The sequence below is a fragment of the Conger conger genome, chromosome 11 (genome assembly GCF_963514075.1).
Source record: "Conger conger chromosome 11, fConCon1.1, whole genome shotgun sequence".
Taxonomy (NCBI): Eukaryota; Metazoa; Chordata; class Actinopteri; order Anguilliformes; family Congridae; genus Conger; species Conger conger.
The window spans coordinates 28,753,575-28,773,774 of NC_083770.1; the positions used below are offsets into that span (position 1 = coordinate 28,753,575).

At 39.7% G+C, this 20,200-nt stretch overlaps 1 protein-coding gene across 2 annotated transcripts in view; it reads left to right on the forward strand.

The window, feature by feature from the left end:
• The window catches only part of lrrtm4l2 (leucine rich repeat transmembrane neuronal 4 like 2), a 38,562-nt gene that overhangs the window by 12,647 nt on the left and 5,715 nt on the right, over nt 1-20,200 (forward strand). Inside the window, exon 2 of one of the 2 annotated variants that reach the window (XM_061260944.1) lies at nt 9,943-11,610. In XM_061260944.1, coding sequence (XP_061116928.1) covers nt 9,943-11,561 — 1,619 coding nt within the window. In that variant the 3' untranslated portion in view covers nt 11,562-11,610. The remainder of the gene's footprint in view (nt 1-9,942; nt 11,611-20,200) is intronic. The other variant, XM_061260943.1, reaches the window with a different exon arrangement.

A 20,200-nucleotide genomic window follows, 5' to 3' on the forward strand; every position in this document is an offset into this window, starting at 1 on the left:
GTTCATATTTATAGAATACAAAAAACTGCAATGTAATAAAACTGCAAAACGCTGATGCCAGATTGTTAAAAAGACTCTGCTTAGATGAACAGAACAGCATCTTAGATGCTTATCAGCCTCTTATTTGCAAAGCAGGGCAATAAAGGGCAGCCTCCCCCTTGCCACTATCACGGCTTACAACCGTAAGCTCGCTACAGTCTCCGACAATAAACAATATGTTCTAATAATCCTTGATACCATTTCTCTTTGTCAAAAAATCATGTTCCAATAGAAGGACAAAAATACACGAGGTTGCATGAATAAACACATTGGGGTTTTTTTATTAGCTCACTTTTATTGGAAAATGTCTGGCTTTGTAGAAATATACGTTTGTTTTGAAAATGATTTGATACAGACGTATTTATGGAATCAAACATCCTACCTGGTTATGGACGAATGACTGTTCTTTTCTTTCATATTCAGGCAATGGACAGTTTAGGAATATGGCTGCGTTTGCATAGCAGAATGAATAAGCAGACATGCATAAACATGCAACTTGCTATGGATGAACCTGTAACATTAATTGTACTGGCTAACGGGGCTCTGGTTAACCTAATTATGAAATATAGTTGCATTGTAACTGTGATGCAGCTTGGTTAGAAAGCATTTAGTGTGAGTAATCCTTTTGGGCATGCTTTATGAAAACATACTCTCATATGTCAGTAAAACACACTTTGTATTAAACAATCTGTCTTAATTGAGTAATAAGCTTCTGATCATTTATGTGTCTGGACAATAAATAATAATTTATTGTATTTGGAGATATTTGGGGACATGTGAGGACATTTTGGTGCAGATTCGGAAAAACGTGGAATTTGAATGCCTGTTGATATCTTTACCAAATATTCGACAAAAGACGAAACATTAAAAATTAAACAAACATTTGGCAAAATAAGTTGACATCAAGGTTGTGCGCAAAAATAAAGTAGTTCTGGGTTGGTTCTTTTGACATTCAGTGCTAAACTATAAAAACATAAGGCATTTGTGAAATTGTATTTTTTTTTGTATTTTACTGTAACTTGTGTGTACACTGTGTGCATGCTCAATTTCCTGAAGGGTACAGGTCTCTTCTTTAATTTAAGTCTTCAACCATGTGTGTGCTGTAAATAGTTTTTGAGATATCGACCCTCTTATAGCACTAGTACCAAATATGTGGAAATCCCCCTTTAGGGGGGCAATGTGGAAAGGGTTACAGCTGAAAGATGCACCTGTAATGAAATAAGCCAATCCTGGCTCAAAGAACACACTTGTCCAGTCAACATCTTTGAACAGCTCCAATTGATCTTGGAGCAACACTTTAATTGTGTAATACTGTTATCAACCAAACTGGTCTTCATTACTCTCATTTGAGTTCCATTGGATTTTCCTGGCGAATGAATAAAAAGGCTGGCACACAGCAATGATGAATGTTTGCTCAGATTTAAATGATGTCTGGAATCCTCTGATCGTTTCCATTAAACACACAGCAGCAGAGACAGGAGTTAGACACTGATGTTAGACACGTTTCTTCTGTGATGCATATTTGGCTGTTTTCTTTGCAGGTTTCTTTTTTCATTTTGTGTTTTTAACTCAGTTGCTTATTATAAAACACACAAAATATGGGGTTACATGGGTGGCAAGAGGCTGAAAAGAGTTTTGGGAATTTACGTGCAATGTCAACTGGACTGGTGTTTAAATAAGCATTTGTAGATCCATGCCTTAAGTTAACTGTCTAAAGGGTTCTTGTCAAGGAATGTCTAAAGAAAGTGCAGCAAAACATTCAGTTCAATTCATCAACGTTCAATCGATTTTATTTGTATTGTGATGCAAGTGAAGTAAAAAAGAAAAAGAACCTGGGAAGAAAAAAAGAGTGGTGAGGAAATAAATGGTGAGAGAAACCCAAATATAAATGGTAAATGGTAAATGGCAGGCATTTATATAGCGCCTTTATCCAAAGCACTGTACAATTGATGCTTCCCCATTCACCCATTCATACACACACTCATACACCGACGGCGATTGGCTGCCATGCAAGGCCCCGACCAGCTCGTCAGGAGCATTTGGGGATTAGGTGTCTTGCTCAGGGACACTTCGACACAGCCCAGGCGGGGGATCGAACCGGCAACGCTCCGACTGCCAGGCGACAGCTCTTACTTAAATATAGAGGGCAAGCCCATCCTCTGCTGGCAAAGAGTACTGCAGGTGTGTTTGAACAGATAATATTCGAATAATAATAGCATTAGAATACTAACTTACCCCCACCTCATCATTGTGCTGCTGAGGATGAAGAGTTTCGATCACAGGTGCCATGACATGATGCTTTCATTGTCACGGTTGATTTATAGCTCCATTCCTGTGACAGAATGTTGGAAATGGTTCTTGTGCTTGAAGCTTGCTATACCACTCCCTCAGCGCGATATATAGTATACCGTAGATGTTATTTACGCTGCTCTGCCAATTTTCTGCGAGTTCTCTTGTGGATGGTCGCTCTTTCATTCTGTTTTGTGATTGTAAAAAAACAAACATTTAAAACACCTTTTCGAGCTCTTCATTGTTCCTGAGGAAATTTGATCACATCGTATATAATACCGGCATTCTTTGCAACATTCTTTATGCATAATAAATCGCTTGAAGTTCATCCAGTTATTTTATCCAGCTGCATGTAAATTTGAATATTTTAATTTGAAGCAGAAGAGGTAGACAGAATGTGCATTGGCGAGAATCCATTATGCTGCTGGTTTTATTGTAATAGTGGTGATGACCCTCAACCCCACCCCACATGTCTGAGCTCACTGATTGTCACCCACATAAACACAAAGTATCCTGCTGCTCAGGTATGTGAGCTTCCAGCAATTAGGGTACACATATTCCATTGACAGCAGCTTGTAACCTTGGGACTGGGAGAATCTCTTGAAGATACTAAGGCAGCAGTAATCTGAGGGGCTGACTTAATGATCCTGTTTGGATGAAGCCAGTTATGTCAGTTATGTCCAATCATTGTGAACTCCCAGTCATTCACAACTTTGGGTTGAACTTGAGTGATTTAGTAGTTCCATGCGTATATGTGACCCGCTATATCATATTCAGTCATAAGTCGCGATGGCCAGTTTCACATAAATTGATGTTTATTGAAAAATACATTTTGTATAACAATATCTTGGCTTTCATAATCTGCATGTTTTAATGCTAAGTTTTAAATGATTATAAATAATATGACAAGTTACGGCCTTGGAGTTTCGTTAGCCCAGTGTCGGTAGTCTCCCAGCCTCATGTAACTCTCGCAAAGAAACTTTGAAGCCGTTTTTCTCAAAAACATGGTTTGATGGCATTCAAAATGAAACGGGACACAACTCCCTTGATATCTGGAGTAGAGAGATAAATTTGGAATCGTTAGACAGCATACATTCTCCTCTTATGAATAGTCTGTAAAACTCAAAATAAGTTTTTGGGTCAGTAGCCTGATTTTGATAGAGCATGTCACATATGTTTAAATTTGTTGGATTAATTGAGGTTCCCCTTCACTGCAATACACTATTAAATAATTGGATGAAAGTATTGATATGATTACCAGGATTTATTTAATTATTATGCAGCATACTTATTTTGTTGCTTCAGGTTGTGGGGACTTATAATTGCCTATAGTACTGAGCCACCTTCCTTCTGCTGGTTACCTATTAGATTCCAATTCTATGGTGCTTTCTCATGCAGTGTTTTACACTGGAAGAATACAAAATCAGTTTTCCAAAGATTGGGGATGAAGGCTTTTTTCATTTTCTTGAAAAAAGCAATTAAGCAGACTACTTTAGCAGGTTTTGTTGCATGTAGCTTCAGTAAATTAGATATCAACATTCTTTAATAATGTGTTTAAAGCATTGCATATTTTCAGCTGAATGACCAATTGCCAAAAATGTAAAAGTGACAAGAACCCACTGTTTCTTTTTAAGTGTGCAGTTGTAGCTGCCCAAAGATGACTGTTAGCTGATGGTATACTTTTGCTGATTAACCTTTGAAGCATTAATGCTTTTCACACTCCTGTCTCCATTACGTTAATCACTTAATTGAGATTAAAGCATCCAAATAATAAAAAATGCAAATGAGTCACGCATTCTGGTTCACTTTCTAAAATACAGTAGATCTTATATACACATGCCCAGGGTTGTATCTCTTTATTGGGACAGTAGTTGTGTGTCCAGAAATTTTCAGAAAAGCTACAGGATATGCAGGTGACCCATCCAGCTCAGTACCTCCCCACAGCTCTAATTCAAATCCTGAATGGGCCAGTGACACTTGAGGCTGGCAGCCCCATAGGGTGGCACACAGTTATACTAACATTTTGTTACAGTGAGTGGAGTACTCCTTGTCTCAATGCGCAAGAACAGATGTTGCAGTTTATTAGGTGTCTACTGTCTAATTGTGGCAGCTATGTAAAATGACAACCTGTATTCCAAGTTTTTAGTTCTTATCATCAAACATTCTCATGTTGTCAACAGTTGCGTAGTCATCGAACAGAATGGCTTCACACCTCAGCTGGCCCACTGCAGAGTAAGCAATGGCTGCCTACATGCTAATCTGGTACTGTACGTTGCAGGCCTGCAAATGTAATTGAGAGTTCATAATTGTAATAAAAATATAAAGAATATGAGATAGCAAGATAGCTGTGGCATGGAATGCCTCCGGTCTGTGGCACTGTAATCCTGTCTGAACCCTGAACCCTGAATCTGTGCCCTCCGTGGACCAGCAAATATACGAGGTGAACCTTTTATCGATGCAGAAATTGTACTTGATCTGATAGCACTGCTTAAATGGGCCGTAAGGAACTGTTTGCACTTTTTTTCTTTTGGTTTAACCTGTCTGGACCCCTCACTGCTGTAGACAGTTTGATTCTTTTGTCTGCAGCTTCTGAAAGTGTTCAGGGAGAAAATGTACTTTCATCAAATATGAACTGCATCATAGGGGTCACAGATCAGAGTATAATTACACCTGCATCACTGCAGAACCAGGCATATTTCTGTCCACAGAATTTATCTGACTATATACATTCAGTGAACACTTATTGGTCATCTGCTGCTGTAACCTATCCACTTAAGAGGTGTGATGTGTTGTGTATTCTTGCTCTTCTGCATACCACTGTTGCAATGTATGGTTATCTCCTTCCTGTCAGTCTGACCCTTCTCCTCTGACCTCACATTAACGAGGCGTTTTTTGCCCGCAGAACACTCACTGATACTCAAACCACCCTGTCTGGCACCAACAATCATTCCTGGTCAAAGTCACATTTCTTCCATATTCTGACATTTGGTCTGAAAAATAGCTGAACCTTTTGACCACGTATGCATGCTTTTATGCATTTAGTTGGCTGATTAAATATTTGAATTAACATGCTGGTATAAAGGTCTACCTCATAAAGTGGTCACTGAGTGTATATTTTGTAAAGTTTGTGTTGCATAAAAAAAATAAAAAATAAAAAAAAACAACTACGGAGGTTTTCCCTGACTATTTCTTATGGATTCCTCTGGGGGTAATGCACAAATGCACTTAGTGTTAGTATAAAAGAGCACTGCAGCATTTCTTTTGCGTTTCGGTGAAACTTGTCAGTCTGCCAAGGGACATGGCGGCTGAATACCCTGCAGCTGCCAAAGATTCCTCAAAGCTGAAAACCACTGCCACTGAAGCGAGAGGATTGAAATTAGTCACTTTTAAATTAACTTAACTTTTTGGTCAGTGTGGAATGACACAACCTTATTACTGTGTATGTGTGTGTGTGTCTGTGATTTCTGCATAAATGTCACAAGGAATTTAAATGTAATTTTCTCTAATGGGAACAAAAAGAAAACATATTTCTTTGGAAAGTAGAACACGTTGTGTGGGGAATGACATGCACATTTGCTCAGTAAAATGCTTGTTAAACAGAATTCCAGCTATATTAGTACAGTTGGTGTCCAGGTTTCATATTCTCACATCCTGTAGTAAACATTTATGTTATAATTCTCACTGTCTTTAGGATGAAACAATGCTGAGGCTGAAATGAAAGGTTTAGAAACAAACTTGGCTTGTATGCAGTAATGAAAAAAGATTAATGAACAATACATTACATTTTACAATGTATGTATTTTTTGCATAAATACATGACACTTATCTGATGCTTTTATCCAAAGTAAGTTACAGTTGATTAGACTTAGCAGGAGACAGGCATGTACCTTAATCAGTAAGCTACAGGTATCACAGGCTATTGAATGCAAATTTTGCCAACGGAGGTTTAAAAGTGGCATATTACGAAAAAACAAGGCGTGGGGTTCCATTCATGCATGCCATTACCTACAGTTTCAGATATTCCAAATCAAACAGATTGCAAACAGCACCCCAAGGACAGGAGGGGTACGGTCCCCATCACTATTGAGCAGTGCGTTCCATTAACAATCAGCGACAATGGGCTGATCAATCAGGCACTGAGGAAGCCAGTCTCTCCCTCGCACTTAAAAAGCACTCAAGGAAATTGATAAGACGTTTGGAATGTGTTCCATTGTAAATTCTTCTGAGTGATGGTTCAGCTGTATTGGATACAGTGAGTGAACTTCAGGTATTAAGCCAGTGAGCAGTGTTAACGAGAGGGAGCTGGTACTTGACTTCAGTGAGATACTAGGTGTGTACGGAATTTCTTACAAGGACCTCTGAATTTGCACCCATTAGCCATTTTCTCAATATTCCCTCGTTTGCGGGATGCTAGCCATGCTGATATATAACTGAATTAAGTGGAGAGTGATTTCAAGGCACAGAGTTATGTGTGCAAACTGTATCAACAGGATTACTGTTAGGCAAAACTGATGACTCTGTAAATTGTTGTACATGCCTGATCGGCTCTTGCCTCTCTCTTGTGCACTCTTGCTTTTTAAAGAGCAGAGGAAAAATCACCTTGAACCTCAGGGCCTCGTTTTCACACATCTTAGGTATCTTCAAAATGCACTTTTTATAGTTCTCAAAGTGATGCAGTTTTCTATGTGGAGTTAAAAGTTTATTTTTATTTTTATTCTTGAGGCAGGTAAAATGGACTAATTCAAAATATTCCAAGGTTGACGTTGTAAATAATAAATACATTGGAATATCCAGTACTAATGTTGAGAAGGAAATAAATAATTAGGTGTACTGAGTAGAAACAACCACAACAGTGGAGGAAGTAAAAATTAATATAGAAAAATTCAAGTCAAGAATACAATGAAAAATCTCAATAACACTTCAAGTCTGGAAGTGTATACTGTCTCACATACACTAAGGATATACTCATCTAATCAAGAATTGGAATTAATCACATATTTTCATGAGGTTGTATGTACAAAAACAGCACAGCTCATAAGGCCCATAGATATTGTAGCCCATAACACCAGTTTGGGGAAAGTCGGCCAGAACAGAATTAATGATAATGGGAACAATTCAATTGGTTGTGGCCTCAAAATATAATAAATTGGAACTTGTACCGTTTTTGAGTTAAAAGGAGATACTAGCATGTATAACTAGCAATAAATGTTTGCTGTTTCATGCTGATAATGACGGCTGCCAATGAGAAATCTTAACTGTGCACAGATTTAATAACAAAATTTCCATTGTAAAATATTTAAATTACCCACAAATTATCTTTTATAGGAGGACATTGTAATCCCCTTAAAAAGGAATGTCTACACGATTAGAGATGCGACTATGGTATGCCCCAAGCTCACATAAAATAAAAGAAGTGAAACAGAATAAAAATGGGTTTGTAGATTAAATAGTAAATGCTAGGATCAGATCTGGTTCAAATACGCAATTGCTTTGGATTGAAATACTTTTCTGTGCTCAATTGATCTTGCCTGGTGCAATTGAGCCAGCCAAGAGGAGCAGAAGTCAGGGTTTTCATACGTTCCAACACACCAAGCTCAGTGAATCATAGAAATTGATTTAAATCCTAAAAAGTTATGTATTTGACCCAGGTCTGGCAAGGTAGACACAGGTGACTGTGTATTATGTGGCATACTCTGAAAAATGATCTACTATCAATCCTTCCTTCCTTCTGTGAAAGGTAAAATTACATTATGTGTCAGTTTGACAGTGTAGCTTCTCCATGTGTAGCTTGCACATCATGATGTGGGTCACGTAAATTACTTCACTATAATTACACTCTAGATGATATATATTTTTTGTATATGTGTTTGTATGCCTCCTGTTACTGAAACATTTTATTCCACACCATTATTTAAATGTTTATGAAATAATATAATTTTGCCATTAAAAAAACTGGTAGAAAAGCATGTTCTGCTGCCCTATGAAATGCTTTATGCAATCGACTCTGACCCCGCCCCAATCGTAATACAAAGCATACCTTTTTTAGGGTAGGTATACGTCATATAGATGTCAATTTCATATCCAGTCAGAAAATTGTTGATGCTCACAATTCTGTTGGTTTAGTTTAACGGCTCATTTTCAAATTCAGCAAGCCAGTTGTTGCGGATCAATACGAAACTGAACACTGCCGGCACCTAATTGGTTAGAGAATACTTTATGCAAATGGCCGCACCCACTCTACCCATCAGAACGCATTCGGAGCCAGGCTGAAACAGTGAGTGCAATTACTCTTTTGGCTCTTCCCCTTTATCAGTAAATAATGGGAAACTATGGGCCAGATGTACGTGTGTAAAACTCGCAGGGGGAAATGCGGCGAGGGTATGTTGGTGTGTACACAGTCTGTTTGAATGGCTACAACTAATTTCACAATCAGCAAATGGGATTTCCAACTAATCACATGAATATGAATCAAAGCTTAAGATGTGCATGTTGAATATGTTCATTGGATGTGGGAAATTTGCTGCACTGGTTCGATGTACAGTCAGAGTGTATCCGGCACTACTGGCAGTGCAGGACAGAATACAGACTGTGCTGGCAAATGATCCAGATGCAAGATAATGTAAAGGAATTTGACTATTCCACGGTGGAATGGGAACATAATGTGGGAGATTGTGGGTCAACTTGTATTTCTCACAGAAGAGTAATTATTTCTATGGCTGGGTGTCTGTCATAGAGGTAACAAGTGTCACTGATTCCACGATTTGTATCTCCTTTTTGGCAGTTCCATGTGTTTCTCCGTTTTAGTGCTTTCCATTAGTTTTTGGGAGTTTTGGGTGGTAACTGCACACAGTTACAAACAAATGTTTGATGGGTCAGTAGACCAGCATGTAGCAAAGACATTTAAAGGAAAAAAAGTACATTTGCTATGTCTTCAAACAATTTTTAAGTCAAAAAGCATGCTCAACTATGTCGTGACTGATCCGTGACTTTAGCCAATATTTTCCATGACAAGCACCCAACATTAATTATTGCTTGGCTGCTTAGTCTGTACTATTTGATGATTTCTTGCTAGGAGATTTGAAATAGTGTGATTCTTTTTGCAAAGATTCTCAGTGCATCTTCAAGGACTATTGAGTTTAATTTTAATTCAATATAATCAGCCACACAAGATCTCCACCCGTTATTTGCGTGATCCTTTTTTAAATGCATACGGAGAAATGCGCACCTTGTGTTGACTCACCAGATGACACGCATACAGCACCGTGCTTTTAGGCCTGATTCTTACACATGATGCACGTTTCTGGTGCAGAATGTGTCATATATGTGCCTGAAACTAGTCACAATAGGCCTAGTCTGGCTCTAAGTTCATCCCTTACCATTAAATTATTGTCAGGGATGAAAATGTGTTTGTTTATTATAAATAAACAAATTTTTTTGCTTATCATTGAAATAAATACACGTTTACTAATTAAAAGAGGATTAAGGAAATCAGTGAGGATTAAAATCTTGGAAGCACATTAAGCAGTGGTATGATATCACTGAACATACTGTATGTGGCCAAGCTCAGGGGGGCAAACTGTGACATTCTGTCTGTTGTCTCTTTCCTTGCTGCAGGGCTCCTACTTTGGGAAGGGCGGCTGACATGTCTCCTTCTCCAGGTTTCTGTTCTGGTGCTCCTCTGCAAGGGGGAGAGGATATGCCCTTTGAGCTGCCGCTGTGAGGGGAAGATAGTTTACTGCGAGTCTGGTGCCTTCCACGACATCCCAGAAAACATTTCCACTGGGTGCCAGGGCCTGTCCCTGCGCTACAACAGCCTGCTGAGTCTGCTGCCTTACCAGTTCGCCCATCTCAACCAGCTCATCTGGCTCTACCTGGACCATAACTCCATCAGCGGCGTGGACGGCCAGGCCTTCCAGGGTGTGAGGAGGCTCAAGGAGCTGATCCTGAGCTCCAACAAGATCATGCTTCTCCATAACAGCACCTTCCACGCCGTGCCCAACCTGCGCAACCTGGACCTGTCCTACAACCAGCTGCAGGCCCTGCAGCCGGGGCAGTTCCACGGGCTGCGTAAGCTCCAGAACCTGCACCTGCGCTCCAACAGCCTGAAGATCATCCCCATACGCGCCTTCCTGGAGTGCCGCAGCCTGGAGTTCCTGGACCTGGGATACAACCGCCTGCGCACCCTGACTCGCACCACCTTCCTGGGGCTGCTCAAGCTGACAGAGCTGCACCTGGAGCACAACCAGTTCTCCAGGATCAACTTTTTCCTCTTCCCACGTCTGTCCAACCTGCGGGCCCTCTACCTGCAGTGGAACCGCATCCGCACTGTAAACCAAGGTCTCCCCTGGACCTGGTACACCTTGCAGAAGCTGGACCTCTCCGGGAACGAAATCCAAGCCCTGGACCCAGCTGTTTTCCAGTGCCTGCCCCATCTACAGATACTCAACCTTGAGTCTAACAAGCTCAGCAATGTGTCCCAGGACACTGTGACAGCCTGGATCTCCCTGACCACCATAAGCCTGGCAGGGAACGTGTGGGACTGCAGCCCCAGCATCTGCCCCCTGGTGGCCTGGCTGAGGACCTTCAGAGGCACCAAGGACACCACTATGATATGCAGCAGCCCAAAGCCACTGCAGGGAGAGAAAGTAACGGAGGCTGTGAGGAATTACACAATCTGCGAGGAGTCTCACACATTTGCACCAACCCCCGCGCCAACCGAGAGGCCAACTCCCACGTCAGCTGCAGCAACCACTCTGCCTCCGCCTCCTCCTACTACAACTACGACCCAAAGTCCTTCAACTTCCTCAAAACGCTGGCTATTCCCACAGCCCGTCATTCCTAATCTGGCAGATATGGAATCCAGGGATTCTCGGCCTGCCACTATCCCTTCCTCCGACAACCTACCTTTCACCCCAGAGCCAGAGTTTGAACACATGTCCTTCCACAAGATCATTGCAGGCAGCGTGGCACTCTTCCTCTCTGTGTCTTTGATCCTGCTGGTGATCTACGTGTCATGGAAGCGCTACCCCAACACCATGAGGCAGCTGCAGCAGCACTCCATGGGCCGCAAGCGCAGGAAAAAGGTGCAGGAGTCCGAGCCTAACCTCAACTCCCAGCTGCAGGAGTATTACATGAGTTACAACCCCACAAACTCTGAGACCATGGACGTGCTGGTCAATGGGACAGGCTCCTGCACCTGCACCATCTCGGGCTCCAGAGAATGTGAGGTATGATCCTTCAAAAACCATCTCTAAAAACGTTTTCTACGGCTGGGAGTGAGAGGTAAATGTTTTTCTGGAATGTACCGTAAGACTGATTTGAGATTAGGGCTAAGCACTCTTGACTCCCCCATTTGAGCGGCTTTGATAAAAACAAGTTAATTGCTCCTTAATCACTGAATTTGTCTTGCTGATAAAGATTCACCAAATTGATTGCTTAATCTGGAATCAAGTGTGCCTACCCCTTATTAAGTCAACACCATCCCACACACCACCCCCCACCCCCCACCCCAACATCCCTTTTCGTACCGGAATGTGAATGTGAAGTCAAGTCTATGCATATGTGACATTTTGTATTCAGTATCATGTTGTCTTCTCCTGATGTACTTTCCCGTTTTCTACGGTAACTTTAGGAAAGAAAGTGTGGCTTTGAGAGCCTTCCTCGCTTGTCTGCTTTCCATTGCATGTATCTGCTAATGTGCAGTCCCTGCACAACCTCGGTGTGAAGAGGCACGGAAGCTGCCTTTTAAAGCACAGATACATGCTGACTCTGCGCTTTGCTGATTCACCTCATATCTCAAACATTCTGCCTTGATATCTTTTCTGAGCATGCTGCATGTCACTGAATGTAAAGAAATTACTGCTAGGAGGCAGGACACAGGGAAAGTCAGTAAATGTTACTGTAATAAGTTAAATCAGTTAAAGTAATATCCAGACATTTTTACTTTTTTACATTTTACATTTAACTGAACTTAGAATTGAATTCTGCTGCTGGTATTCTCTGATAAGTGTTAAATTTGGTATTTGGTTTGCCTCTTCCAATAATTGTGTTCACTGGATGCAGATGCATTTATTTCTTCAATAAAGGAGACAGTTGGAAGAGGTCAAAACTGCCCATGGCAGCTTATTGTATATAGTAAATGTTAATTGAGCAGACTTAACATTTACAAAGAACAAATACTACTTGGGAATTATTGGGGCTGGACAAATAATTAATTATGAAGCTTATAATTTAGGTTAATTTTCAGCAATCAGAAAGATGATGTATGCATATTAGGTCAGATTTTTTTAAGTAAATGATATTCATGAAATGTCCTGGTGTTACAGTTTGAAATAATATGTACTACACATTAGCCTATCATCACTGATTGCATGTACTGGGTGTTTTTGAAGAAACTAGAGCTATGGATTTTGAATATTTTAATAAATGTTTTGGTGTCAGTTTGATTAATTGGTCATTCATCAATGATTGACTATCATGCATGCTGCTTTACAAATTATACTGTGCAAGTGGTCAAATTGATCATTTCACAGTACTTCATAATTATCAGTTAATCAAGCTGATGGCAATACGTTTACACATTACTCAACATCTATACACTTTATGGAATTAAGATCTACTCATAAACACGATGATACTTCTCTGTTGATGCTTGTATATCATAATGTTGTTCTCATTGCGTAAGCTAGAATTAATCACAAGCATGAAGTCTCTGATTTTTAATTTCTTTAATAGCAAATTATTCCAGTCAGTTATTAAACATAATATTATTATCAAATAAATATTATTCACTCCCAGATTCTCCTTCTAAATAAACACAACATCAGCACATATCAGCAAATAGTGAAGTATTTCAGTTTCAGAGCTCCATCAAGTATTCTCAAAATGTAATACCATGTATAATGTAAACCCATTCTGCGAGGCGAGAGGGCATGGGTTCAATCATTGTTGTCAGTTATTTCCATATTACTGAGCAGCTCATTTACATGAAAAAAACAAGAAAGAAAAAAACTACCAACTTTTTACATTCAACCAGATATAACATGTTGAATCACTGAGAGAAATATGAGATGGAATTATCATATTATTGTTATATTGTGATACATGTTTATGGAAAGTCAAATTCCTACTGCTTGACCTGTTGTTGCAGAATTCTAAACTCAAAAGGTGCTCTCATGTCCATATACAGGATGGATCCACCCATATCTATTGGTGTATTATTTCTACATTTGGAAAGTCTAATATTTTTATATAAATTGTTAGTGTTGACTATTTGCAATTTTGTGACATGAATTACCATTATTTATCCTTTTTATTATTTTTTCAACTCTTTTAATGAAGATTGTATCTAAGGCCTGTTTGTGTCAAAGAGAATATGATCACATTTGGGAATGCAGTGTTAAACGTGGGATTCACTAACCTAAGCATTACTGTAAACACCTGTACAACTGTTCCCCTCATGTGGAATAATATCTATCCTTGTTTAGCACTCAATTAACACGTTTATCACAAGAAAAGTGCTAAACAGCATCATGTGCATTTCATGTATGTATCTCCTGTGTCACACCAGTAGAAAAATGTAAAAAGATTATGAATAAATAAGAGAAAACACTGTGTAAATGAACGTGCTGAATGACTCCCATATGAAACAGCTCTTTTTCCATTGTCTTCTATTATGTGACAGTCCACAACATGTTGGCCAGGGTCATAATATAGTGGAATGGCTCATCATCCATTTCAGCACACTAGTTATTCATGTCCATGGATTCATGTCCAAAACCCATATAAAGGTCTCTCCACCCTAATCAATGATGAGAGCTGCTTCACATAAAATACTACAGGGGTACACCTCTGAAAAAGGAATGTTTTGACATCTTACATTACATTTTATCTCGTTCTTATGTAGAGTACTGCTGTGAAAGTGAAACAGAGATGTCGTACGTGTTGAAGTGTGAGCCCGTTCATTTGCACAGTGTGTGTCTACTGTTATGTTCCGTCACATTTCCTTATTGTCCATGTTGTTAAAGCAAATAGTGAATTAAATAAATTATTTTAGGATAAAAATTCTGTTTCATTTCTGTTTAATTGCAAAGCCCACGTTTATTTTCCATAAGTAGTTCTTTTTTTATCAATGTGTACACATGGACACCTGGTGAAAAATCAAAGTGGATTATTTACGGTAAGCAGTACAGGCTTTTAAAATCTGAAATCCGGATTAAAATAATCTATTTATTTATTTATTCTGCAGAAAATAAAAAGTAGGACATCAAAGACTGTTTGCCTGAATAATTCAGATGTACCACAAAGCAACTGGAGCAACAATATGTAATTTAGTCTTAATTGTGAAGTTGATGCGTTGTTTACATCATGTCATCTTGGTTTCTGATTTGTTTTGATAAGACCATATTTCTCACCCTGATTTCAGTTCCATTGGTTATATGGTTGCATTATGAGATTTTACTCAAACTGTAGAAAGTTGACTCTTAAATAATTCATGAAATGCTTCAGTCCTTCCAGCCATTAATTAAAATGACTTTTCTGACCCACAAAGCCCTTCCAAGACCTGCAGGGCATGTCTTTTTTCCTTATATTGGTGCGTGACTAATTTAATTCCTCTGTATCAATGCATGACTCTCCTAATTCAAGTGGATCTTCTTCAGTTCTTTGGTGTCTTCCATGCAGGCGTACAGTATATCTAATATCATTTCACAAGTATTGAAGTTTAGCTTTGGGTGATGCTGGGTGGGTGCACTCAACTAATTAGAATTCATAACACAATAAATCTTTAGGGATCACGTCATCACAAATAAGCATTATGAGTTACAAGTTATGAGTGGAAGTGAATATTCCACACAAATTACATGTTTTTTGTGGATGTGATGCAAACTGCAGAAATATGTCCTTCACTTAAGAGTTAACAAACTTTAAATACAGCATTTTGATGTACTGCCATCTGTTAAGAGCTGGCTGGATGAGTGAGTTGGGTTGCTTGATGAAAAGCTGTTTTCTTTATTTGGTGATATTAAATAATTGGGAAAGGTGCATAAACTCAATAAAACCTGATGGGAGCATCATTTCATTGAAGACTGCAATCTCTGGGCCTTTTGATTGCAGTTCAGTAAGGTATATAGTCTCCCAGTGGAGCCATGCAAAAATGTGTTGAAGCCCTATGCAATATACTGTAGTGACAGAAGAGACAGCTGTTAAAAGTGTAGGTCAGAGCAGCAAATCAAAGTGCCAGGCTGTGCTTAATTTGAAGAACGACTGCACGGCACAATAAATAAATAAATAAATAAATAAAATAAAATTTGAGCCGTTATTTATCTCCCAAGGGCAATTAACATTCCCCTCACGCGGTACCTCAGCTACTGGTGATTTCAGAACGGTTCAGAAATATACTGACCTTGCAGTGCCCCTTTTGTAACTTGAGGTGCAGAACATCAAATTAGTGTGATTGTATATCAAAATAAATTTGAGTTTGAGTTTGTTTTCTAGTCATTTTCTGATATAATCTTGTGGCGTTTATTCGTACGGGTGAGAAAAGGCAATTATGTCCAGGTTTAAAGGTGCCAGTGAAATGGCATATAATATTATTAATAAACACGCCGTCTACCATCATCCTCCACCACTAGCACCAAAGCCATCAGAAAATGTTCTGCGGTGCCACCGCAAATGAGGACATGAAAATTAGAACCTGTCAGTAAGGCCTTTAGCCTCCATGTTGTACTCTGGCTAATCAGACTTTCCCCTACAGGACTGCAGGGGTTCCATATGCTCTCAGCACCAGCTAGTCTGTTGTTATTCCTCCCAGCATATCTCATTTTCCATGAATGTCATTTAATAAAGCCATTTATCCATCCACTCCCTACAGCCTCTTGTAAGCTTTATGGTAACTGGCCATTAAATGTGTAAGTGCTCGCCATAGAGACCTTGTAATGAATATTTGATCCATTCCAATTTCATTTTTCTGTGGGTTTCTACTGATATGGGAGCTTTGCTTGAGACCCATGAAAAGGTTGCTGAGTTGTGCTCGTAGCTTTCAATAACTTTATCAGATTTTCTGCAGGGCCTGCCGGTGGGGAACATCGGGTTTGCAAGCTGTTAATACGTTAAAGATATAAAAGTCCCTGATAAGTTATTCTATTTTAAGGGGGGAAATGGGACGCAGCTACTTAAATGTTAAGAGATCATTTTATTATGTGGAAATCCAAGGTTGCATTAGGCATTTTATATAGAGTATAAAGCAGTTATCAGTAAAAACAATGAAGTCTCAACTTCAGAGCAGGGAAAGATACTGCTGTTTATCCCATTTTATTTTCACACAGGCCTCCTGCAAACAGAGACATCAGAGCATCGTGCAAAAGCCCGTGCCTTGTCATTCCACAAAGCTCCTAAAAGCAGTGGAGCCTAGGACCCTCAGAGCCCCTGACTGATGTCTCACTCACCATCCTTGACACAAACAGCACAACTTGATTGAGATTCATTAATGGCTGCCACTGCCGCCATAGCTCCATGCAGTGAAGGGAGGCAGGACCAGGCGTGGGAATGTGCAGTTTTCTGAGAATCTCCGGCTTTACAGGCGATAAGCCTCAAGGAGAGGTTCCACACCACCAGAAACGCTCGGCTCGGGCCTGCTGGTCGGCTCACGCCTCGTGCTGCCGTAGCGATGGGAGAAATCTTGGATGTGCTGGACACCATTTTGCCTTCCCCGCAGCCCTTGGCTGCCTCAAATCCCTTAATTGCTCACCTTCTCCTTCCTGGCTAGCCCGGCGCACTGGCAGGAGCTCGTGACGCACCTCCCTCCCACGCACCGCCAAGGCTCCTCTCAATCTGGAAGGGAGGCACTCCCACAGCGTAGCAGCCGAGAGTGACTGTAGCAGCGCTCACAGGCGGTCTCCAGGGTCAGGCCACTTCTCTTATTAGAAAAACCCACTTCCCCCGTTCTCTCCAACCCCCCTTTTCTTTATCTCGCTCAGTCGGTCCATCCTGTGCTGGCCTGCCTCCCCACCAAGTCAAGTGAAATTAAATTGGGCAATAGATCAGGAACGGATTCACAAAGGAGGATAGGCACTGATTAAGAACAACATTCCCATGCCAGGGTGCGAAAGGTTGTTTACGTCTTGGAGGTATTCAACTCAATCAGATGAGCTGGACCTCAGTCAAAATGTTTACCAACTGCCCACTGATCAGCAGCAACAAATCTGGCTCAAGGAGTAGCAGTTCTACAGTCTGAGTTCCTCCTATCTCTCTAAAACCAAGCCGGTTTGCTTTAGTTTCAGTGTTTGAGGCCTCGGTGCCATCTAATGTATCACAGACTCAGTTCTAATAATTGGGACCATAATTTAATTAAGGTTCCTTCAGATACATTATATCTATGGTCCTGCTATGAGCTTCTGTTCTGTTCAAAATGAACTTGCTAAACCATTTCGCAGCACTAAAATCCTAAGCTGAAAAGAATTTATGGCCAATGATGTTGCTTGTGACTGTTAAACCTGGCTTTTAACCTAAACTCAAATTATTTTCCGACAGATGGACTCCATCTCGCTTCCTCGGAAGGTCGTGTTCAGTTAGGGTTAATGCACAGTGCACGAGCAATGTTTAGTCTGCTCCATTTCTCAAGCAGTATAAGAAGACTGAAAACACCAGCCACATGAATTATAAAACAGGGGCCGTTTTAATTATGTAACTTATTAAAGCGGGATGTGACACTGGGATCTAATAACCACACACTTCAGAGAGGCTGAAAGATTGGAATGGATTTATCATGCATTGTAAATGGTGCTTGTCTGTGAAGTGCAGGTAAAGATTGCGGGTCCACATAAGTTAACACTTTGAAACTCATCTGTCATTGTCCTTGTTTTTTACTTATTCATCGCATGTCCCAGGGTTTCTGTTTAAGAACCGTGTAAATTACTGTCTTGTCAAGACCTACATTTGCTTCATTTCCTGTGGGTATGCATTTGCATGCAGCCTGTCTGCAGGTTTTAGTCACATTGGTCAGGCAGCACCAATGCAAGCCTGACCTACATGCCCGTAGACTTGCTCTGCCTCTCCCCATCTGCCTTGCTCACTAGAGAGGGCTTGCAGAATACATAAAAAATAAATGTCTGTGTGTATGCTTTATAATGACTAATATAATCATATACACACAGTGTGGTTTACTGTTACCCAGACAACTGCGCAGTTGCTTTGAGTCCTGGTCCAACTATAAAATGCAAAAAAGTGTGGATGAAAGCACTTATGAATGAAAAGAGAAATACAAAACAGACTATAAGAGTGCCATGAAACTGTTAGCCTCAGTGGGGTGGATTGGAATCATTTTGGTTTTTTGATGAATTTCAATATATAACCTTGCAGCACAGCTGCAGTTTCTTGGAAGATTGGTGTTCCTTTTGACTGAGTGAGAATATTGTATTTGTTTGGTTTTATATGGAACAAGATAGCACATCAGAATCCACATTCATCATTTGCTGACAAGGTCCAGAAGCTTAATCTTAACAAATGCATGCAAATACAGAGAGAGAGAGAGAGAATCCTCCACAATGCTATTACATCTTTGTTCTTACTGACAACATCATTCATTTCCTCATCATCGTCATCAGAAATCATCAATCATCATAATTTCCCAATCCATTACTGGCTGCAGATCACTCAGTGGGATGGCTTTGAATGTATATATTTTTTAAATATGGCCATTTTCACTGCAGTTTCAACATCCTGTATTTAAAACCCTTCAAAATAAGCATGGTCCAGTGTCCTGTCTGATGAATGCTTGCCTGTTTTGGGTATTCAGGCTTACTGAAGCAGTGAGTTGCTCATGCATTTATACAAATAATTCACTTCCCTTTCCCTCTTTACACTCTGCAGCATGACTACCTAATGTATAAGACATTTGTGTGAAAACTTTTGAAAAGTGCTGTTGTTGATGTGTTTAATGGCATCGTTAGGATTCGGGTGCCTTGTCCCTCAGTTTGAATTTCAGCATGAGTAATCTCATTTCATGTCCAAGCAAAGAGAGGCACTTTAGCAATCAAGATTTATACACCTGCGCATTTATGCTTTTAGCACTTGCCTTTAAAAATGATTTTTATTTTTTATAAGTCTATGGGAGGGTTCCTAAATGTAAAAAAAAAAATGTGTGGTGAAAACAACTGTAAAATCAATTTTAAGGGAGTATAAGCAATGACTAAGCTGAAAAACAAGGGAAGTGCAGGTAGGAGGGCCAAACCGGTCATATTGTGTTGATGCTCCAACCCTATGTTTGTCAATGTGAGGTATCTTGTTGTATTGATATTTGCTATTCAAAAAATGCATGTTAATGAAGATATTCAGCGCATTGATCTATTAACATCACAAATGCAATGATATCTAAAGCATAATCTGTAATATTAATAATAGTTTTATTATAAATACTGTGATACTAGGATATCATGTATTGTAATGTACTTCATTATGTTTATCTCTTAATGATATCACAGTAAGTATATGCACACACATAACAACCCCAAAACATCTATCATTGGCACCGTCAAAAACAGAAATAACTATGCAAAATAATATTTAAAATATGATTTAAATTTCAGTTCATGGTACATCAGTCTGTCTTTTTCTAAGCTTCACATTATTTCCTGATAGACAAAAGGCATTTCATTCCCATGTTTTGTCTTGTGCTTCCCTATCCCTCTAAAGCCTTGTGCTTGTCTAAAGAGGAGCCTGTTAAAAACTCATTAGAAAACAGTGTTCTCCTAGTGTGAAGAGCATGTCTGAATGAAATGAAGCCAGGAGAAAAGAAATGTTTCAAGAAAAATGGATTAGCAATAATGCACTTACGTCAGCTACGGAGTGACAATAAAATTCTCAGGAAAAAGTAATT